The sequence below is a fragment of the Lissotriton vulgaris genome, chromosome 3_1 (assembly GCF_964263255.1).
Source record: "Lissotriton vulgaris chromosome 3_1, aLisVul1.2, whole genome shotgun sequence".
Lineage (NCBI taxonomy): Eukaryota > Metazoa > Chordata > Amphibia > Caudata > Salamandridae > Lissotriton > Lissotriton vulgaris.
This window is the reverse complement of record NC_141689.1, coordinates 1,019,630,997-1,019,655,925: the sequence shown is the minus strand read 5'-3', so window position 1 is coordinate 1,019,655,925 and position 24,929 is coordinate 1,019,630,997. Positions and strand designations below refer to the sequence as shown.

The following is a 24,929-nucleotide window of genomic DNA, read 5'->3' as shown; positions in this document are numbered from 1 at the left end:
TCTTTGTACAATTTGAACAGGCTCCTAGATACTGCCCATGCGTAGTTTCTGTGACTTCTGTGTCCCTGCAGTAATAAACCTTTGGTCTTTGACGCCACCATCGAGAAGCCCGTGTTTCTGTTCATTTGCGCACCAAGGCAGGTGGAACTCCGGGGTCTTTGGGTGTTGTTCCCTGACACCTCTGGACGGAACCAAAAAGTCCAGAACTCCAATTGGCGCCCAACGTGGGGCGACGTCATTCGGTACCGGTCCAAAAGCCTGAAGAGTTCGAGAAGCTTCGTGTGAAGATTCCTGAGGGAGGCGCCCCACTTCATCGATCCCGGCATATCGCAAAAGTGGCCCGAAGTTCTCTTCCACGAGGGTTCCCGTTCAGGACGGCTGCAGTGGGCCGTTGCCTTGACCGTCGCCCTGTCTTGGACCCGAGGTGCAGCCCTTAGTACAGCGAAACGTGACGGGTTTCTCCCTGGTGACGTCTTCAGTGCCTCAGTTAAGTATTTAGTGGTTGCTAGCTAGTGGATTACTTTGTGAGGGTTGTTAAAATCCTTTTTGGTTCTTGGTTTGGTTTAGTTTCGTAAGATTATCATTGGTTGTTCTAGTTACGATAATCTATTTGGTTCAGTTTGGGTATCGATACATTAGTTCGTTTTGGTAGGCCTAAAAGTTCTTGGTTCAGGTGCACATATTTGTTTCGTGTTTTGTTTGTTTTGTGTTCCGGACTGAAAAATGGTAAGTCGGAGAAATTGTATGTTGTCTTGTTTCGGTTGCAACAGTGACTCACGATTGGAGGACTCATGTCTGGTTCCTCCGATTGGGACTCCCCTATATGACTTATATTGTAAACATGGTGTGGGTCCTATATCTTATAATGAGGTGTGGGTCCGCTACACCGAGAAAGACGGTGTCCTTAGTTGGCCACTGCATGGTAGTTTTGAACCCGAAATTCTTGATAATTTAGAAGCGAAATTGTTTAGGAAGAAAGCCCGGCCGGCAATGTTTGATTCTTTCCGTTACTGGCGAAAAGAATCCAAACAGAGAGAAATGAAGAGGTTAAAGAAAGAACAGAAAGAGAAAGAAGAGTTGACTCTAGAGCAAGCAACTAAACAGTTGCAAGATAATGAGTGTGAGAAGGCCATAGAGGTGGCCATTAGAGAGCATAATTTAGCGATCGACAAGTGCTATCCTGCCTTGCCATCGAAAACAGCTAAGATACTAGAGGACCCCGAAAACGATCCTCTGTTGTCTTATCTGTTACGGTCACCTCCACCGTATGCACAAGGTGCTACGGCTCCACCTGTACCGAATGTTCAATTGCCGGTTGCTGGACAACCTGGTATTCCTGCTCCTGCCCCTCAGAATCAAGCTCCTGTACCTCCTGTAGTTAATGTGAATGTTCCTACGGCTCCTCCTCTTCCTGGGTTGCCGACTTCTATACCTGTATCTGTCTCACTTACACCTACTGTTCCACAAACTATTTTTCTCGACACTCCTACTGTTCCGCTATCTGTTCCTACCTCTACTGTGTTCTATACGTCTGCGAGTGTGTTGACTCCACTTTCTGTTCGTCGAAGAATCACTGATTCTGTGTCTAATATGCTGTCTCCTTTCTATAAAACCCTAATTAAGACTCCTACTTCTGACTCTGTTCAGAGACGTAGTCAGCATCCAAGCACTGAGGAACGGGGAATTTTAGATTCCACGGCTCTCAGATGGATTTCGAAGAGTAGGAGATATAGTACGAGAGATGTGCTAGATACATTTATGCAGTGGAAGGAACCAACGCAACGGTATGTCTTTGATGAGATGTGCTCGTTGTTACGTGAGGAGATAGAAGAAGATGATGTTGAATCGAATTTAGAAGATTTAATTAAGGTTCAGAAAGAGTTTGCTGCTGGTATGATAGTAGGTGAAAATATAGAAGAAGCGATGGAACTGATCTTAAGTTTTAGAAATGATCCATCTCTTCGTTCACCGAGAGATTTAGAGAAAGGTAAGACGAAGCTGAGTCGCCAATATCCAATGAGGGAGGTTCCTCCAATTTGTCGCGAAGCTGTGCAAGCTGATAATGTTCGTGGTATTGTAGCTGCTCCAGCGCAATTCCAAAGAGTGTGGATACACATTCCGTGGAAGCGAGCCGAAGTACTAGCAGTGAAACAGGCCTTACCAGATCCGCGTAAGAATCCTGCTGGATATTACAAGGAATTAACACAGACAGTTGAGGCTTGTATAATGAACTTAGCAGATATTGATATGTTATTTGGAAATGTAGTTCCTCAACCAGTGTGGGCTAAAATTCGTAGAGAGGATCATCAAGTTGCCTTAGGTGGTGATTGGGCAGCTATCACTGCAGCGGATGGTCAGCAAACGGGTGGTGCAAAACCTGAACCCCTAATTGCTAATCTTCCAGGTAGGATAATAGACTTAATGAAGACTCTGATGCCCGCATTGCGTGTTAATTGGGATAAGTTATCCGCATGTAAGCAAAAGAAAGACGAAAGTGTCTCCGACTTCTTCACGAGGTTCGAAGAGACTTTTGTAGATCATAGTGGTCAAGATATGAGCACAGAAGGAGGACAGAGACTGTTTGTCGATAAATTTGTGCATAATTTGTTACCTGAGTTATGCAATAAATTAAAGGATTCAGAGAGTGCGTGGGCTGTTTCTACAACTGCGCAAATACTTGCAACTGCACAGTATTACGAAAATAGGGATAAAGAGGAAAAAGAGAAATCAGACAAGAAAACGAAAGATTTAAAGACTAAAGTTCTTTTGCAACAGGCGTATCCGCCTCGCACGAATCAGACTAATATGCAACAGAATTCATATCAAAGGACAGATTATAGTTCAACGAGGCCTCAATATCAATGGAACCAGTGTGCGTATTGTAAGAAAGAGGGTCACTACAAGAATGAATGTCCGATCTTAGCGCAAAATAATGCAGCAGCAGCTCAGAGAGGTCGTGGTGGTTTTGTGCAGAACTCTAGAGGTCGAGGGCGAGGTGCTATGCCTCCATAGACGAATGATCGTTCTTCCAATCACTTTGATCAGCGAAATGGACAGTCAGCCCAGCAAAATAGATCTCAACAATATCTTGTTGAAGACTATTGTGAAGTCGATGAGGGATTTCAGCAAAACGAACTAGGACAGCCATGGACAGAGAGAGGGAGTAGTATCAGTTCCAGTGGATCAGAGTGGGCCTTATGTCGCAGTAGCAACATCAGGTGTAGTCGAACCGTTTCTGTTGGATACTGGTGCCGCAAAAAGTTCTATCATTCATGCGAAACTCCCTGGCGCACCTTTGTCCGGCTCAACAAATGTTTCTGTAGGTTTTTCAGGCGCCCCTGTTTACAACCCCATATCTGGCCCTTTGTCTATTTCTGTTGGACCGTGTCAATTGAAAGCACCCCTGATTTTGACGACGGGTTGTAATGAAAATCTGCTTGGTTTAGACTTGTTAAAACGACTATATGCGACATTGTACTGTTCTCCGGAAGGAGTACAGCTTACATTGGGTAAAAGAATAACCTCTCCGATGTACTTGTCAATGGATGCACTCCCGCCAGAGCTGCGTTCACTCCCTGATTCTCTTTGGGCGACTGGTCCTAATGATGTAGGCCTTTTAGAAATACCACCATATGTAGTAACTTTGAAAGCAAATGTGAAATTTCCAAGAATTCCGCAATACAAAATATCTAGTGAAGGTGAGCGTGCACTTTTATTGATTGTGCAAGATTTGATTAAGAAAGGTGTGGTTGAAGAAACTAGAGGAAATATTTGTAATAGTCCTGTATTACCGATTTTGAAACGAACTGATCCTACAAAGCCTCCAGTGTATAGGTTTGTCATCGACCTCAGAGAAGTCAATAAGATTGTGGTCCCGCAGTTTCCTGTGGTTCCAGACATTACTGCCTTGTTAACATTGATTCCTGCTACAGCTACTTGGTTTTCCGTCATCGACTTTAAGAATGCCTTTTTCAGCATTCCGATAGCCGAGGAAAGCAGAGATATTTTCGGCTTCTGTCTAGGAGGTCGCAGTTTCAGATTTAAACGCGCTCCACAGGGCTACTGTGAGAGCCCATCTATTTACAGTCAAGCATTAAAAAGTCAGTTAGATTCCTTTGTCCTTCCTCCAGGTTCTGCTCTAGTACAGTATGTAGATGATCTTCTAGTGGCTGCCGATGACAAGGAAACTTGCAAAGCGGCTACGGTTTCGTTATTACATCACTTGTCTAATTTGAATCACAAGGTATCACCTTCAAAAATGCAATACTGCTGCCAAGAAGTGACCTACCTAGGTCATCTCTTGTCAAAGGAGGGAAGGAAGTTGACCCCAGAGAGAATAAAAGCAATTACGCAGATGAGTGTTCCTCGCACACAGAGAGAATTTGGAATTTAAAAACATTTATAGAGCGCTCGTATACTAAAGCAGTTTCTTGGCGCTGGGAGCTACAGTGGTAAAAACAAACAAACGGGGGACGCGGCTAACCAGTAAATGCTTGCTGGAACAAGAGGGTTTTTAAGGCCCTACGATATTCCATATAGGATGGTAGGAGTCTAATTGAAGGGGGAAGGGCGTTCCAAAAAGTGGGGGCCAGAACTGTGAATTTCTGACCACCGGCTCTTTTCTTTTTAAAACGGGGTACTACTAGCAGGCCCAAAGAAGAGGAACGGAGGGCTCTCGGCGGGCAATAGTTTGTAACGGCAGAGTTGATAAATGCCGGAGCTGTGCCCGCTCGGGCTTGAAATGTAAGGCATCCTAATTTGAACAGAGCCCGTTGCTTGATAGGGAGCCAGTGAAGGTTTTTTAAAAGGGGGGTGGAATGGTGTGACTTAGCCAGGCCATAAACCAGGCGGGCTGCCTGGTTCTGGACCAGCTGTAGACGGTGAAGGGCGTATGCGGGGGCACCATTGAAGACGATGTTCCCATAATCAATTTTTGACAGTACCATGGCCATGACGATCAGTTTAAGTGCTGACACAGAAAAAAAACGGGAAATTTTCCTAATAGTCCGTAGGGAAAAGAAACAAGAGGAAACAACTGAACTAATATGTGAATGTAAGGTGAGTTGGTGATTAAGAGTAATGCCCAGCGTTTTAACTGAAGGGGAAGGAATGGGAGGGGTGCCTAAGGATGGGGGCCAAAAAAGAGGTGACCATGGATTTGCGACCCCGCCCGTCAGAACCAGCTCCGTTTTGTCCGGATTTAATTTGAGATGGTTAGTATTCATCCAATCACGGATGAATAGCATCACGGACTGGAAGCTGGTTTGACCTGGCGAGGTCGGGGATAAATCAAAAATGAGTTGGAGGTCGTCGGCGTAATTGTACACCGCGACCTCCATGTGCTGTAAAGCAAAAATAAGGGGAAAAATATATAAATTGAAAAGTAGAGGGGACAGCGAAGAGCCCTGAGGGACCCCGCACGTGATTTCACGAGAAGGGGCAACAAATTCTGCCAGATGGACAGACTGGGAGCGACCAGACAGGAAGGACTCCAGCCAAACCAACGGAGGGCCCTCGATGCCCGCCAACCTGACACGGCGTAAGAGGATGGAGTGATCCACCGTGTCAAAGGCGGCGGACAGGTCTAATAAAACGAGGGCCTGAGGTACGTTGGAGTCCAATCCCTCCCTGAGTCGGTCCAGAACTGAAATGACCACCTTCTCTGTGGAGTGGCGGGGACGAAAACCCCGTGCCTTTCTAGGTATTACCTCTTACTGTAGGCAGTGGATCCCAAATTTTTCTCTTTTAGCGAAGCCATTGGTAGCTTTGACTGGGAAAAATGTTCCGAGTCCGGTGCCATGGTCTGATGAATGTCAAGAGAGTTTTACTGAATTACGAAAAGCACTGTGTTCAGCTCCTGTATTGGGTACACCCGATTACAGTAAGCCATTCACGCTCTACGTTCACGAAAGAGAAGGTTGCGCGTTGAGTGTTCTGACACAGAAGTTTGGTGATAAACAACGCCCTTGTGCGTATTTCTCATCAACATTAGATCCGGTAGCCAGAGCGTTACCTAGTTGTTTGAGAGCTACAGCGGCAGCTGCGGCTTCCATTCGACAATCTGCTGGTTTGGTGATGGACAACATGCTAGTGGTCATGGTTCCTCATGCGGTGGATACACTCATGAATCGAACGAAGACACAACACCTTACCAGTGCGAGACTATCTGGTTACGAGCTGACATTACTAGCGAGTCATATTCAGATCAAAAGATGTAATGTATTGAATCCAGCAACGTTGTTGCCGGCTAATCAAGAGTCGAGTGATTCCGAACCACATGATTGTTGCTTTAGAACGGAGGAAGAGACAAAAGGACGTATTGACTTAAAGGATACTCCATTATCAGATCCAGATGGCACATTGTATGTGGATGGGTCATGTTTTAAATTGGAGAATGGTGATGTGACTGCTGCTTATGCAGTAACGACTTTGAAGACGATTGTGGAGACTGCAAGAGTGAATCAGAATTCTGCCCAAGCTGCAGAATTAATAGCTTTAACCAGAGCGTGTGTTTTAGCTAAGGGAAAGAGAGTGAATGTCTTTACAGATAGTCAGTACGCATTTGGCGTGGCCCATAGTTTTGGCCGTTTGTGGAGAGAAAGAGGTTTCATTACGTCCCATGGGACTAAGATTCAACATGGTCAGCTAGTTAACGACTTGTTGGAATCTTTAACCTTGCCGATTGAAGTTGCGATTGTGAAGTGCAGTGCTCATAAAGCAATCACGGATGATGTTGGTCGTGGAATTGCTTTTGCTGATGAAACCGCTAAACAGACAGCTAGAGACATGATGAGCAGAATGTATGTTGCTACGTCTGCAAGATGGATTGCTGAATCTGGAATGTGTGAGGATACAATGGAAAGTGTGAAAGAGATTCAGAAAGAGGCAACTGAGGAAGAGAAACGTGTATGGAGAGAGAGTACGGGCAAATTGGATTCGAATGGGTGTTGGATTGATTTGACAGAACAGCAGCGTTGGATGTTGCCTGATGCGTATGTGCTTGCAGTGGTGACGATGGCGCATGGAGTAGCGCATATAAGTTCTAAAGGAATCTGTAAGATGTTGGCTCCGGTCTGGAAGAATGATGGGATCAGTAAGTGTGCAGAGAGAGTGGTGAAAAATTGTATGGTATGCCTGATGCATAATCCTGGCAAGGGAACTCCAACTCCTGCTGGTCACTTCGCTCCTCCTTCCTGCCCCTTTGAAGTGATTCAGTTAGACTTCATTCACATGGATCGCTGTAATAATTTGAAATATGTCCTGGTGGTAGTCTGTGCTTTTTCCAGGTGGATCGAAGCATACCCACTAAAGGACAACACTGCCCTATCAACTGCCAAAATTCTTCTCAAAGAATATTTCCCTAGATTCGGTATGCCACGGATTGTATGGTCAGATAACGGAAGTGAGTTTATAGGGAAAGTTATGCAGAGTGTGTGTGCCGGCCTAGGTCTGAAACAAAAGTTCCACAGTGCGAACCATCCCTAGTCTGCTGGTTTAGTGGAGGGTTACAATGGCACCCTCAAACTGAAATTAGCTAAGATACAAGCATCCACAGGTTTAGCCTGGCCAGACGCACTTCCTTTGGCTTTGTTATCCACGAGAGCAACTGTACATTCTAGAGTGGGGCTTAGCCCGTATGAGATAGTGTTTGGCCGCCCGGCAAATATTTGGGGTGTGCCGAGGCCTAAGGAGTTTTGTTCTCTAGAATATCCTATGTTAATAGACTACCTTTACGACTTGACTGCTAAATTGAGTCTTATTCACCAACAGGTTTTCGATGCTTTACCAAAGCCTCCGGAGAGTCCAGGGCATCGGCTGAAACCAAGAGATCAAGTGGTTATCAGGAATTTCGCGAGGACGAAGAACCTTCAGCCCAGATACATCGGCCCCTTCCAGGTCCTGCTTGCAACGAGGACAGCAGTTCGTGTAGCTGGATGCAAGCATTGGGTGCACGCATCCCATGTTAAGCGTGTCCCTTTGCCACTTCCTTACGACGACTGGGTGAAGAAGGGAATTGGTGCCTCCGAGTCTGAACGCACGCCAAAGTTCATCCCTTTCAGCGATGCCGAATTGATTACTGACACTCCGAAATCTGACTCTCCTCCTGAAAAGACTCCTTTGAACTCTGAACATTTGTCTCCTGCATCAGAAGAAACTCTGTCATCTGCGAACTTGAACACTGCAACAAAAACCAGTGATACGCTATTTGCCGATCAAACAGTACCTGCGAAGCAAAGATATAATTTACGAAACCGTAAAATGGACAAATAAAGCAGGCAACTGCATATTGTGATATTTTGATATATTGAACTTTTGCCTTCAGCCAGGAAGTTTGCTATTGTTTTATTGTTTTTGAAATTGCCTTGCCGTCTGGGTAGCCGTAGGGTCGTGGCTGTGTGCCTAGTTGAATTTGCGGGGGTCTGACACAAGGTCGATCTTTCTGTTAGTTCTGGGAACTCCCAGGGCTGATAGAGGCATTTTCATCTACGTACACATCATCAGTGGTCGCGAGCGGATTGTAGAAGATGGAGCTTCCTGCGCTGCAACAAGAAAATGTGATTTATGTTCGCAGAAACAGACTTTACAGAATTCTTCACAGCAAATGCTTTTTGATGCAATGTGCCATTACATTTTTAATTGTTTTGATAACGTTGGTGGGTGGAATCGTTTTCGGTATAAGTTTGATTTATGTGCCAGTAACTACAGTACCTCCCCTTAATCCTGTTACTTCTACTGTTTCCTCTATACACTCTTTTCATTCGTTTCCTGAACATGAACAAGCCCGACGTTCAGAATTCATTAATAACACTTTTGTACAGCTCTTGCATCAACACCAACTAGTAGTTAACACTACAGACTGCTGGGTGTGTGGCTTAATACCCCACACTATGGATAAAGGCATTCCCTATCTGGTTTTGCCTTTCAGCTACAATGTATCATTTCAGGCCCTTCAAACCATCTTTGCTTATGCCCTTGAAACCTATCCTCCGCGTCCACCACGTTCTACTAAATATAACTCTGCCAACAAAGCCTTAGTCCAGGGAAATATTGACATGATCAAGGACGTCAATAATACTCCATCATACCCTAGAGACGAATTGCGAGTATATTTAAGTTGGAATTCTTCAGAGTATCGTCTTAGTTTGGGAGAAAGCAAGCGTAAAAGCTCAACTCCAGTCTGGGTCGTACCTCACCGAGGTCAGGTCTGTTTGCAAGGTAATGGGAGAAATCCGAGAGCTCAGCTAGGGAGGAGTGAGTGCATGGAGACTTATGTGTTTCCGGCTAACTCTTCCCCTGCTTTCCTTACTGCTAGGGGTACCTACTTCATCTGTCGAGACCGAGCATATACATGGTTACCTGCTGACTTTTCAGGTTCATGTTATATTGCTCGATTGTTGCCTCCAACATACACTGCTTCATCTGACTACCACAGAACCAGAGTAGCGAGAGGTGATCTCAGCAAGGAAGATACCGCTGGTCAGGAAGCTGGAGACTTCTTCAAAGGCTTCCTTCCGTTCTGGGGGCCTATGACCAATAGTAGAAACATACGTCAGCTAACACGGGTAGTTGAATCTACTATTACCGAAACTGCTGGTGCCCTTAGCAATTTGACAGCTGAGCTTCAGGCGGATAGACTCATGACGTTGCAGAACCGTATGGTTCTAGATGTTATACTTGCAGATCGAGGTGGGGTATGTAGAATGATCCAATCGAGCTGCTGTGTCTTTATTCCCAATAATGCTCCAACAGTCTATGAGGCGATCTCTAAGCTACACAAGATTTCCGACTCTATACACGTAGACAAGGGAAACTGGTCCTTCATGGAGTGGTTTTGGACTCTGATCTCAGCGTGGGGATGGAAGGTTCTAATGGTCATTGGTGTCATCTTAGTATTCCTATTCTCATGCTGCCTGATTATCCAGTGTGGTCCAGCCCTGTGTAGTCTTTGTGCTGCAACCTGTTTTAGGAAACCACCTGCGTTTGGAGAAAAGGCACGAGAAAGGATGATGATACAACAGCATGTCACTGACCTGATGAGCATAGAACTAGATTCTGACATAGACTGAGTAATTGCCTATGTAAGGGCAAAAGGAGGGTCTGAGGTTCCGTGACGATTTGAACCCGTGTTTTCAATATTGTCGGAAATACATAATATTGGTATCAGCGAACCGCAAATGATCCATTTAGCATATCCTGGTGTTTTCGCTACGATACGAGCAAGAGTACTCCTGTTATGAACACATTTCTGATCTACCCACGGCATCCATCTTAGAGCATGGCAGCCATTTTGTGTTTCTTGCCCTCACATACGCAATAACCTCTGATCACTTCATTTCGATTAAGGACACGTAGCCTTAGCCGGAGATTCACCTCTTTCATGACACGTGCACCTTAAACCAGATCACGCTGTAGCTACATGACTCGACAAAGGCTGCCTCCTCTGCCCGGGGCCAGCCCAACTGAACTGGTTCTCGTGTCCATTGTCCCGATCATGATTAGGCGGCCGAAGCCGGTAGCCTTGCCCATTTACAACCCACAAACATCTCTTATCCCGCTTTTCTATCTTCCACACCTGGCTCCGTTCCTTTCTTTCTGAATCTTTATTAGGGGGAGGTAACGAAATTTACGATGAGGCGGTCCGGCTCTTGAATACAATATTGACAAGGGATTGTGATGAACTAGTGGGAACCCCTCTTCGTAGATGTTTTGTATCAGATTTTATCAACGGTTCCTGTGTACGCCAAATATTTATTGTTTATGACACAAAAGGTTTTGGGAATGTACCAACATGTGAAGAATTCGCCTGAAGGCCAAAATTTAGTATATAAGGAGCAACCCTCTTTGTACAATTTGAACAGGCTCCTAGATACTGCCCATGCGTAGTTTCTGTGACTTCTGTGTCCCTGCAGTAATAAACCTTTGGTCTTTGACGCCACCATCGAGAAGCCCGTGTTTCTGTTCATTTGCGCACCAAGGCAGGTGGAACTCCGGGGTCTTTGGGTGTTGTTCCCTGACACCTCTGGACGGAACCAAAAAGTCCAGAACTCCACCTGTATGCCAGTCCTGGCGACTATGTTAACAAACCTATGAGGAGAACTATTAATATAATGATCGTTGACACACTGCAAACCTCTAAGAGAAAAGAAGACGTGATTAAACATGCTATTTTAGGTTACCATAATCTTAGTAAAATACTATCATAATATTGAGTTCTGCAAAAATGAATTTCATCTTGTTTGCTTGATTTTTAAATTGCAGGCTGATTGATATAAACCTTCACCACCGTCCTGTAAAGGGGCTTTCTGTCAGCAAGTGTGTAATTATGTTCCCTTTAATTGAATAGCTAGGAATAAAATACTATTCAGTGTAAATCACCTGACAATTGCCAATGAAAAAATGTTGGTTTCCAGTGCCATGTATGAAGCATCACCTTCCACAATAATTTTATAAGGCTTATACGTTGTTCCCGGTAATCTGAATAGATGAGAATACTATGCACTGCATGCTTCAAGTGACTATACATTTAATCTTTATTTAATGTAAATATATTAAATCAAATTAATATTTAACAAAAAGACATGTTTACCCATTTTTTAAGTTAAGTAAACTTTTTTTACTTTTTCCTGTACTTCACCATATAAAGACTCCACAGTGGATTGGAGATCTCTCTATAGTAAAATATAGGGTTAATTTAAGTAAAGTTTATTAAACGTCACAGTAAATTAGTAAAAACATGTATTTTTGTTTTAAATATTAAAGCAAATAATTATTATGTATTTATTTTAAATTTAGATTAAATAAAACTTATTTGATTACAAAATGATTTTGTTGAAGTTTAAATGAAAAAAGAAATTTCCATCTAACATAAATAAATATTTTTCAATATGCATTAATAGTAATTTGAAGTATATTTATTTATATTTTATTAAAATTCAAGCCACCATTTTTTCAAATGATTTGTATAAAAAATTCAAAGTGCAATGACAAAAGAAATAACATTTGTGAAGAAATATTGCAATGTTAAGAGATAAAATTAAATAATAAAAATATTATTATATCATTTTATATAAATAGAGAGAGAAGATATGTGGGTAAAAAGAATATGAATAGGAGAAAATGGGAGTGGGAAATAAAAAAGAGGCAGGGAAGGAAGAAGAAGAGAGAAAGATTGAATTACGGTACTGATGACTGCTAATAGAGAAATGTTGTGAAAAATAACCAATATAAATCAGTTGTAAACTTTTTATGTAATGTCAATGAAGAAGCAGTATGAAATTTATGTTCATCACAAATAAAATTCCACGATGTTAACATACATAATTTAGAAACATCTCGCCCACAAGTGAGTAGAATGTTAAAAGCAAGTGCAATAAAAAGATCAAGCAACAAATGTTTAGGAGATAAATGTTCAAATCTAGGTGCTAAGGAACCTACGAAAACATTTTGGAAGGTCAGTGGTAAATTACATTTAATAAATGAATAAACATTTAAACTAAATAGAGTTTCAAAAGTTATTAACATGAGAGAAATAATATAACATATAATAGGTGTTAAAGAGCCATTACTTATGGAGCATGACCACAAATTGAAGAAGCAGATGGGTCAAAGGTAGAAATACAGTCTGGAGTGATAACATCCCTATTGTAAACAAAAAATAAGGACTTAGTAATGTGAGCAGCTTAAGAGGTATTGAATATTTTAAGCCACATTCTGTCCCAAAATTGCACAGGCAATGATATGGATAGATCCAGAGTAATTCCAGTGAACTTTTAGTTCTAACAGAAGCAGAGGTGACAACAATGTTTGGTAATTATATTAGCAGCTTTGGGAATAGAATCACGTGGTCTATATCCAGAGATGTCAAAGGTATGGGTGTGACTTGGGAAGGAGGGATGTGGTCAATGAGAAAAAAGGAATGGAGATCAGATGAAACTAATTCATATTCTTTTAAAAAGGAGTTCAGTAAGTGATACTGTGTCTGTAGTTTGTGGAAAGATATATTAGAATTGTCTAATACAAATTGGTGAACAAACATAATACCCTTTTCCTTCCAGTGTTTGTAGTACAAAGACTTATGACGAAATGTAAGAAATTACCAAATTGAAAATCAAGATTAGTATAAACTAAAGTATGTCATAAATAATGTGAACATTTTAAAATGGGATTTATGATATCAAAGTACAATTAGACATATGAATGATATCTTTGAAAAGAAACCATTCTGTGAGACATTTTTAAATGTGATCCACCATGGGGTGGTGTATCAAGGCATAAAATTGCTGAATTAGAAAGGAGGAGTGGTAAAGCTCAAAATCAGGAAATCATATATCATCTTCACAAGGATATTTATTGTTACATATGAGTTTTGTACTAATGGAATCAGTTTGCACAAAATAATAATTAGAGACCTTAGAAGGTAGCATAGAAATTGTATAAAGAACATGTGGTACAATCATCATTTTAATGGTATGAAGTCTCCCTCACCATGATAAGTGCAAAGGAGATCAAGTTGAAAGTAATGCTTGTAATTTAGGTTTTAATGTCGCAAAATTGTGGCTTTGTGTGTTATATATACTAGAGGAAAACCAGACAACAAGATATTTAATTTTGGAGGGACACCACGAAAATGAATTATTAGCAAATATATATTGATAACAAGAGGAGTTCAAAGGAAAAATTTAATGTAATCTTCTGTAGTAAAACCTCCAGGTAGGTCAAGGTGTTGGTCATATAGATTAGACCTTCATCTGTGTAGGCAGACATTTAGGATCTTAATATGAGTTCGGTGGGCAAAGAATTTCCCACCAGAATAAAAATAAGTCATACTCAAGCAGGTGGTCCTTAATGGTTTTGGTGGTCTCGGAGTGTGGCGGCAGCATGGCCGCTCTCTCCGAGACCGTCAAAGTCATAACCAGGGCCCTAAATTCTAGGGAGTGTATTGCAATGGATACATTCAAGAAATTGTGCTTGGCAAAGAACAAACAGGAAAGGGGGCAACCTTGTCTAGTACCTCTGTGCATAGTAAAATAAGGAGTGAGGCAACCATGGAGAAAAACACTAGCACAGTGTCAGAATAGAGTAATTTTTAAATGAGATAAGTTTTGCACCAAAGCCAAACCAGTGAAGAATGGTGAACATAAAATAACCAATTAATGCGGTCAAAAGCGTTTTCAGCATCTAGGCACAAGGTTGCAAAAGGAGGATTGCTTTTCCAGCCAGAGAAAGAATGTAAGAGAACATCCTGGCATTGTCTGCAGCAAGTTTGCCCTTCATAAAGCCAGACTAATCAGATTTGTCAAGAAGTGGTAGTCAAGACAGGATACTAGGATTTTTGCATCAATTTTGCAATCATAATTGATCACTGAAATGGGTCGATCATTTTCGCAGAGTGTGGGGTATTTATCAGGTTTGGGAAGCATACCAGTCAAGGCTTCTAAATAGAAGCCACTAGCTTTTGAGCTCATAAGAAATTAATTTAAAAGTTCTAATAATTTTGGGGCAGAAAATGCTAAAAGGGATGAAATACCTTTAATGGAGACTCCATCTGGACCAGGTGCTTTAGCTCTTTTCAGGGGTTTGATTGCTTCAAAAATCTCTTGGAGCGTAATGTCAGCCTCTACATCCTCAAATAAATGTGAAAGGGAGCAAGGTTTAGGAAGACAATAATAAAATCTGTTGTATATTAGGTTTTAATGGGATAGTATCTTCTGTATGAAGTGTTCGGGATTGGAAGACTCTGGAGGTTCCAGAATCAGAAATCAAAGTGGAATTAGTAGATTCATTAAGAATGGGATCTATAGGTTTATGTTCTCTCTTTATTTTTAAATAGTTAGCAAGTATTTTACCAGCTTTATTTTGACCACTGTGGAATTTAGATTCAGCTTTAAGCAAAATGTTACATGCATCAACGGTAGCAAGTTTATTGAGAATAGATTTGAGTTTGATCAATTCATGTAAAATACAGGAAGACTTGGAGGCAACGTAAGTATGTTCTGTGTTTTGATTTGTTGAAATAGAGTGAGATATTGAGAGTTTAACTTTTTTCCCTTTTGACAGAATAAGCTATAGTAAAAGCCCTAAATGAGCCCCCCCCCCCCAAGCATTAGAAATGGACGCATCACAAGATTGGTTAATTTTAAAACAATCTTGAATAAAAGCAGTAGCTACATGTGTATCAGATAATAGGGTCTCCATCTGCCAGTTTTGGAGTTTGTATGAGATAAAAACCCAGGGCGGACTGTACAGGTTCATGGTCTGAAAGAAAACTGGAGCCTATTTTGGATTAATGTAGGGACACTAGTAAGGCTTTTATAATTTAAATATGATCAGTTCTGGACATTTTATGATGTGCATTGGAGAAAAAAGTAAATTCAAACTTATCAGCATTACAAGTTTTACAAACATCAAATAATGGCCGAGAGGCATGAGCAGATTGGAATGCCTTGTGAGATTGTCTAGATTAAATTTGCATTTGGACTTCCTATCAGTAAAGGGACCAATTATTTGTTAAAATCACCTGCCAATATAATATTGGTATTACCAATATTAGCAAGGTTTAATTTAATATAATGCCAAAAACCTGGAGCCGGTTTAACTGGCTTAACTGGGCCATAAATATTAAACAAGGAAATGTGTTTAATATGAACAATGGCGTTAAACAATGCCCATCGACCAGACCATCTGTATCACGTTCAGTAGATTCACTTGTATGTTTAATGCTTTGTGACAGAGAATAGCAACACCCCCTTAAAAATAACCTAGCCAATCCATTGTCATTTTGATTTAAGCGATTTCACATCATTACAATAAGTATCTTGTAATTGGATAATTTGGGAGATTAGCTTAGACAAATAAGAGAATACCTTTTGTCTTTTAACCGAATTCCGAAGTCCACAGACGTTCCACAAGACAACATTAACCCTGGTGGATACAGCAGGATAAGGGTACAGGATTTAGAGTGACCAGCTGCAAAAAATGGAAAGGGAAACAAAATGACAACATTTAATAAAAACCAAACAGGGCATGACACAGGCAACATAGTGAGTTTGGATGACTTATAAGCACTCACAGAATAGAAATAAAAAGAGGAACAGAGAGGAATGGAAAAAGGAGATATTAAAAAGTAGAAGTAGAAAAAAAATTATTGTTTAAAATCTTATAAATGAATAATATTTATATTTTATGTATATATTCATCAACATTAAATGTTTTTTTTAAACTATTTTAAATAATTTATTTTAATTGCTCATTATTTCCTATGGGGTGTTATTTTTTTCCCTACCACAATTGTTTTCTATGAAAGGGTGTTGCAGGACCAGTGTTTGCCAATGTGTGGTGCTTGACTTACTTCAGCTTTGAGCTGGAGCAATTTACTACTGTTGTGGGTCCCTTTTTGGTTGTAGTAACTTTAGAAGTGCAGTTTGTGAATAGCAGCTGCCATACTTTATTTGTGACTGGGTTCATGACCCCCTTAAATCCCTCCCATTTGGTAGTAAGTATTGCCCTTTATTTCACCTCTTCCCAAGGCCACTCCCACATTTACTACTAAAGGGCCGATTCCGATCTGGCTCGGAAAGCACTCCGACCGAGCCGGATCCGGGGTTTTTTCCGACCAATCCAGACTCCAGCAGTCCGATCGAGTATGATGTGGCCGTATACTGTTGGACTTGGTTCGGCCGGACTCCCATAGAAGTCAATAGGAGCCGGTCGTACGACCCGTACATGGGCTCCCATTGACTGAATGGGTATGTCGCGGACAAGTGCGCCCCCTACAGTGGGTACGCGTCGGTGCCATTCGCACCGTACATGCCTGTGTTGGGGAGACCCATGGGTCTCCCCTATGTCTGAGTCGTAAGGCTGCGGGTAACAGGGGGTCCGACTCGGACCCCCGAAGTCCAAGTCCGGGAGCTATTGCGAGCCGGACGCTCTGACTCGATCTGGCTGTCCGAATCGAGCATCGTACTAGCTCGGTTGTGAAACGTCTCCATTTCGCGCCACGATTTGCTTGTGACCGATTCGTACGGAGCGGTTCAGACTCGGAAACGATTTGGACGGAGATTTCGCACTTGTTCGCATCGTACTTCTACGTCCGGACCCGTGTACGACTCGGATGGAAATTCAGCCTCCTTATCGGATCCGCACCCGATTCGGTGCCCTTCCGATCGAGATCGGAATCGACCCTTAAGGGGGCGATTACGATGCCGTAGGAAACAGTTCAGAACATTAGTCGTAGCCGTTCCTACTGCATTGTAATCAGCAGTTTAGATTCATTCCCGACAGACCCATTTGGATGGAGTCAGTCAGAAATTAATCCAAACTGGATTTCCGAAATGCTTCCGATGGCCTAGGAGAGCCCGTCCGCCATTCGGAAAGCATCCTGTATTCCCAAGGGCGGCTCTTTCTGCCCGAGGCTTTACAATGTTGAATTCCAACAGCCTTTCTGTGCCAGCCTTTCTGCAACAGAAAGGCTGTCGGAAGTCAACTTTGGGGGCTCCCTTCAGGGCCCCCCGGGTTGCAAGACCTCCGGATAGTGGTCGAGGAGCACCTATGGTGCCCCCCTGCTGATCCCTGCACCCCATGACAGGCACCTTCATGGCGTGCAGGGATGACCTGGACCTCTTCTCTTTACACTGAAAGCATACATTTGGGTCATAATTCATGCCCCCATTGTAAAGAATAGGAGTGCAACTGAACAGTGTTCGGTTGCACCCTAATTGCTGGGTTGGAACCACCAACAGGAGGTCGGTTGGTCCCAGTACCCATTCGATGTCGGACGGAATCACTCATTCTGTGTCACTCCAGTCTTCGCCACACCACTCTGAACCACCCTACTCTACAGCACTCCATGACACTCCCAACAATACCACTCTACTGTACTTTATGCCACTCCATTCCATGCAATGCTACTCTACCCCACCCTATGCCACTCTACTCAATGTACTTACACGATATGCCACTCTGTACCATACAATTGCGCTCCACTCTATGTCCCTCCACTCTTCTCCACTCTGTGAAAAGAAATACAATTGCACACATTCAATTAATATTTCTATGGGTTTGGATTTGCTACTTTTTTGGTAAGCCACTTATAATATATATTTAAATTTCTAATCCAAAAAATGAAGAAATTAAAACCTCGAAATACCAACACATAGCAGACCTGAATCAGGGCCCCCAGACCCAAACTAGAAAAATGTAGTAAGTGCATTTTTCCAAATAGATAAAATCTCTTCGTTTACACCCCAGTCATTTTTGGCGGTGTTATCTTTCCTTTGCTATATTGAAAATGGATGTGCCCTTACCTTGGGTGTACTACTAATCTTGATAGAAGTTATTCCCCAACAATTCTCTTGCTGAGGAGCATCCCCACCACTTGTGGGTGTTCAACAACTTTAGCAGCAGTCCCCATCATGGAACGCTGGCAACTCGTGCCAGGAAATGTACCTACAAGTAACATTTCATCATACTGCTGTAATTTCGCTTTTGAGTAAACCTGTTTGTGTGTGCAAATCCATATTTTGTAAATGATCAAGTTTATTTTCAACGCATATTTTCTTCTGCATTTGTGCAAATAGCTTTGTGCATCAGACTCATGAGGTGGATCATGGCCAAATACGTAATATTTAGAATATATACAGTACCTGAGATTATATAGCACACTAATTACACTGATACATAAGTGGACACCTGTGGTTTACCGAAAGTGTGCTTAATAGTGGGTATTGAAATGAACATGCCATTAAAGTGCCCAAGATGTTTTCATACATAAGTTCAGTAAGTGCCAAAAGTACATGTATTTTTAAAGACAGAAACACAACCCTGATTCAGAGGTTTATGATTGGCAGGCGTTTCCTGTACCAAATGTGATTTGAAAACACGGAATCTCATCTCTGGAGTGACATTTCCACAATTCAAAATGTAGTTAGTCATACCAGTAAAGGTAAATGACATGAGTTACTTGCAATTGTGTGGACATTAGGTATTTGCATACCACTTGCAGATACTTTTGTGGATAATGGATATTTACATACCACTTACAGATACTTTCCAATCTTATAATATGCCTACAAATGTACACCTGTCCAGGGTAGATACTGCATTGTACTGTGGTGTACTGCATTGCAGCTGCATTTATATAGAGCTTCAAATCCCTAAATACAATTGGCAGAGGTGGAAAAGGCTTTTGTGGCCATATGTGGAGTTTAGGTGGAAATCCTTAGTGGTTAGTGTAAAGGTGATTTGGCAGCCATCTCACTGCACAAACAATTCTCTTTCAAAGTTCTTTTTTTATTATATTAGTTAACATTATTGGAGAGGTTACATCATTCTAAATGTGTTTGTGAAGTGTTCTTTTATATTTAATGTAGTTCATGTCCTCCAAACAAATGATTGTGTTCCTTTATTGTTCTAACCTTTCTTCAAACTATGCTATTAAAAGATTCAACACTAGAGGATTCCATTTTTTAATTATGTATCATTTTTGCTCATAAAAGATATTCACAATTCCCATTTAGGGACAACTGTACTTTACAGTGACTGAAATACATATGTAATGTATGCAATGCAAATTTTTGCTAAAAGGATTACTGGTAAACACAGTCTTGCTGCTGCTGACATTTTACAGGAAACACCTCAAGTGGATTTGTAGTTAAGGAACATTCTGGCTGGTGAATGTCCTTCTAAGTCGAAAGAAAGGGAGCTTGTACAGGATGTAAGGCATTTATCTGAGTGATAATGACCTTGTGAATTTTTGTTAGAGCTACTTGCATTTCCTTCTTACAAAATGTATCTTAGGTCAAAAAATGCTAGTGTGAATTGTGGGCCTTTTCCTACTAGCTAAGTATGCCAGTTAACAGACAAGGCGAGGAAGGCAGTAGTAGTAGAAAAATAATGACTGGCTGGTGGAGCATTCATTATTATACCACAAGCTGCAGATAAATGGGTCGTAATTTCAATAGATATTGTTAATACTCTGGGCATCCTATAAGAATTCCCTCCCAGAAAATGACAGGGTAATCATTGCTGGTGACTTCAATGTTACCTTTGAACCCTTTGGCCCTGAGACCTCTAAATTTACTGAAGACGAAGATGCAGCTTGGGGAGGTCGCTTAGCTAGACCTAGGCCCACCAGAAGATGCTCTCCCATTGCTGATCAATTGATGAGCCCAACCATTCACATTGCTATTAGGGCTTGTAACGGTAGGTCCCGTTCGGACCCTAGTGGTGCCTACACCGTTAATCGTACTTTGCAGGAGAGCTGTATTGATTACATATTCCTGTATCTCCTGCTACAGCCATCCCTCATAGACATGATAGTTTTTTAGCGCTATGATAGTGACCATAATGCCTTCCACCTATCCCTAATTGAGGGAAAATCTATTGCTGATCAATTTGCTGCCCCGGACTCTGGTGTTGCTCTGTCAATTTTAAACCACAAGAGGGCTCTAAAATGGGGGCTGTGTGTAAGGACCCAAAAATGAGGGTCCAGATATACAAACGAGTGGCTGATACCCTTGATGCATTGAACACTATGGAGCAATCTAGTATAGTACATAATTCAAATGCTATATATCATGAAAGTATTTTTGCTCCATTAATGGTATAATTAGCAAAGATGCCACAAGATCCAATCCTGCTGTACCTGGTTCAATTCCAGTTGCCGGAACTCTAGAGGTAACTTTATACAGTTAATTGGGAAGAACAGATGTGGGAGGACCTAGTAGCTGCAGTCAAGGCAGGTGATGTTAAAGCTTTCTGAGGAACTGTGGATCACGATAGGCAAAATGCCACTGCCAGTGCTGATTACAATTTACAGCCCCAGACCTGGGTGGATCACTTCCAAAAAATGTACGTAGCCAAGCCCAACCCAGAGTTTGCCTACTCAAGAAAAGTTCTAGGTCTGCCCCTAGATAAAGGTCTCCCTTTATCTTTCCATGCTGAGGATGTTATGGCGGCAATAAAGACACTCCCAGGACATAAAGCTCAGGCCCGGATTCCCTCCCCGGGGACCTCTTCAGTGCAGAACCTTTGATCTGATACACATACTTCCAGGCACTGTTCCATTCTATACATGCAGGTGGCCCGATCCCCAGTCCCTGGCTGATTGCACATATTATCCCGATTTACAAAAAAGGGCTCAAAGAAGACATTGGGAACTATAGGCCCATTCGCTTTATCAACACCTCACAGAAACAATTTTGCGGGCTCATATTGGACCGACTGGTTGATTGGGCAAAGAACAACTGTGCTTTCTCAAAGCTCCAGGCAGGCTTCAGAAACAGGATCAGTACGGTGGATCAAATACTCCATTTCTCTGTTTTGTATTGGAAAACAGTCTCTTGATAAGGGCCATCTTTATGTGGTCTTTGTCGACCTGAAGACAGCTTTCGATTCTATACCTAGGATCAAGCTCTGGGAAGTTCTGGAAAAGAGGGTGACCCCCAAACATCCTTTCTGTTCTTATCAGGCTGCATGCACTAATACTAAAAGAGTCAGGTATGACAATTGCAGTGAGTTCACAGACCCCTTTTAAGATTCAAACTGGTGTTTCGCAGGGCTGTGTGCTGGCCTGACCTTGTTCACTCTTTACATAAACAACTTAGCGCACACACTTGATTTCCCTACAAATGATGCACCCAAACTCAGGCCCCATAAAATCAGGACACTACTTTCTGCAGCTGACCCGCTCTTAAACAAAACCCCATGTGGTCTGCAGGCACTGGGGTTCCGATTCACAGAACTAACTTAAGACAATATCCTAAACTTACTACCATTTTGGTATTCACAGAAGGCACTTACTCATTTTGGTATTCACAGAAGTTAGGACTCCTAACTTTAGGACTCCTAAACTGAGAAAAATCCTAACTTTAAGACTTTCGGTATTCACAGAAGGCATTTAGGAGTCCTAACTTTACTACACCTAAACTGAGAAAAATCCTAACTTTAAGACTTTTGGTATTCACAGAAGACATTTAGGAGTCCTAAAGTTAGGGCTCCTAACTTCTGTGAATACCAAAATGAGTAAGTGCCTTCTGTGAATACCAAAATGAGTAAGTGCCTTCTGTGAATACCAAAATAAGTAAGTGCCTTCTGTGAATACCAAAATGGTAGTAAGTTTAGGATTTTGTCTTAAGTTAATTCTGTGAATCGGGCCTTACTTGACTGCTTTTTAATTTTTCTGTAGTGTGTGTGGTCTTGAATTAAACAAGATTTATGGCTTTTAATCCATATAAATCCGTTGGAGCAAGTCTTCAGGTGCAAGGTATTGCTCTAGAAAAAGTGCAGGATTTTGTGTATTTGGGGGTTTGCCTGAATCATAAAATGAGTAGGTCCTCTCATATTAAGAGATGTTCACTAAAACTTCAACAAGAAGCTGGCTCCATGGTCAAACTGCAGAAATGGACTCATTCATATTGTCTAGAACCAACACTGGAGATCTTCAACATCAAAGCAAAAAGCTCAGCCATTTGTGGTGTAGAATTGTGATTAGGACTCTTCTCAAATCCCCTGGTTGTTAGAGGATTGCTTGGTTTGCCTATATTAATACCACACTGTATGAGATTGGCCTACTTCTGCTTTGGGATACCCCTGCCATGGCAAAACAAGTCCCTCGCTCCCTGGTCAAAGAACGACTTAAAGAGTTTTTGTGGTTGAGGGATCTAAAAGGTGTAAAAGCAGGAAGCCTCACTGACTCCTTTTTAGACATCAAGCTCTCCCCCTCCTATGAATCTTTTTTGGATACTATCCCAGGTTCCATTCCCCAGCAACTCTACCTAAAAGGGAGGTATAGGGTTCTGCCTTTAAACAGCTTCTGTATAAACTGGGACGCACAGTACTGTAGCTCTAATGTGGGCCCTGTATGCAAGTCAACAGAAGAAACACTGCATCTTTTTGCCCTTTTTTGTCCAGTCTATTTTAGACCACAGAAACAATGGCTGGTGCTGTTCTGTAAACTTTTGGGCTTTCGCCATTATGCCCATGCAATACGCCCTTTACGCTCAGACACGAGAGAGGTAATTGTAGTTGGGGTGACAAAATATCTGCACACTGCCTAGATTACTCGTATATGCATTGACAAGTCCCCAAGCAATGATGCCCAATAGTGAACAGGCTTACATTTGTTATACTCTAGATGCAGCTCCCTCCCTTTTGAAATTACCCGTATACACACTATTGCACTTCTTATTTATTTATCTCTTCCCTGATCTTACTGTGGGACAAGGTTTTATGAGAATGGTGTTTTATGAAATGTCGTATATACTGATGTTATTTATTTTCTTATTTTGTTACTTGCTGTATTGTGTTTTATGGATCTTTGCATCCGAAATTAACATTTACAAAACAATATATTGTTGCAAATAATATTCACAAGTGTAATACATCTTAAACAATATGTTCCTTTAAATTTAATTTAATTTGATCAGGGACGTCTATTTTCTCTTTCCAGGTTTACAGAGACAGAGACATTCACAGAAACCTTTCTTCTAAGAGTAAAGCTACTGGAACCTGACTGCAACATCATAACACTGGGCTCAAAGCCACTGGAGGTTCCTGACTTCTATGGCCTTTCTAATGTGATTGACAAAAATGTGCTGCGCATTCACTACGACAAGACTCAAAATCTAGAGTGCACCATCAGACTGACCTCCTTGGAAACATCAGTGCCTGCTCATGGTCACGTGGTCATCGGAGAGCCGGAGAAACAGGTGCCACGTGGCGATCAACCTCACAGTTTTTATCCTGCATCCAGTAAGACATGGTTTACTACTATTCTGAGTATTACAACTTTGTTAAAAATGTTGCAATCAGCACAATCAAAATGGAGACCAGGCTGTTTGGATATACAACTGGAACATTAATGCAATGTGATGTAAACACGTTTTTGGCATGTGTATGTATGGCAAGAGTAACTGATAGCCTGGCGCATAGCATGACATGGAATAATATCTATGAAGGTACCCTAGAAAGTTTGATAGTCAATGTATATACAGTTCTAGATGTCTTGCTTATAAAGTATCCACTCTACTGAGCAATCTCCCAATTTCATTATAAAGCGCACTTTCAATCTATAAAATGAAAGCAGCTCAAAGAGATAAAACACATATATTATTCCATAAAAACAAATGAAGTATTAAATGTCCAGAGAGATCTGCAGTGTTGAAACAACACAGCGGATAATTTATTATGATACAGAATTCCAACAGAGGTCCACACAACATGTGATGATAGTAAAATAGTAGTACATAATGCAATCAGCAATGAAAAAAGTGTAAAACCTCAAATCTAATACATAAATCACTTACAGGCATCATTTACTGTCCCTTATAAAGTTACGAAAGCATAGCACCGCAGAAGATTTGCGAGTTTGACATACTAGAATCATATAAATGCAACCTATGGAAATGGCATCATTCACATCACAATGGAAAATATGTGAACATTACATGTCAATATACAAGATCCGAAAAAGCACTTTATACACTAGACCAACCAGCTCGAGCAAATCACTTATTCCCAGCCTCTGGAAGAAGGCAGTGGGCACTAAAAGGCAGAAGGAAAGCGAATACTGCCTATAAAAAACTTGATCAATGCATTCATTTTCAAGCATTTGTAAAGGGACAGCATGCATAATGCACGTACATAGAACATACATACGCAAAAGCACAATACATACCATTATTGCATGTCTAAAAAACATGACTAGAGGTAGCACTTTTTAAGATGAATGCATAAAAACATTTGAGACGTAAATTAACTTTAATTTCCAGAGAGAACGTTTTTAAATGCCAAAGTATGAATTTTGTAATGTTTTGGCTCTTTGTGTATCATGACTGAATCACACTGTACATTGCTTTCACAGACACAGCATAGCACATATGCATAACTAAGGGTGACACGACTACAATTACTGCCCAATTTAATGTAATGAG

The 24,929-nt window shown here is 41.5% G+C and overlaps 1 protein-coding gene across 1 annotated transcript in view; it reads left to right on the top strand.

Moving 5' to 3' along the window:
* FREM1 (FRAS1 related extracellular matrix 1) overlaps positions 1-24,929 on the top strand; it is a 564,068-nt gene that overhangs the window by 93,338 nt on the left and 445,801 nt on the right. The window contains exon 3 of the mRNA XM_086961404.1: positions 23,447-23,748. Coding sequence (XP_086817530.1) covers positions 23,447-23,748 — 302 coding nt within the window. The remainder of the gene's footprint in view (positions 1-23,446; positions 23,749-24,929) is intronic.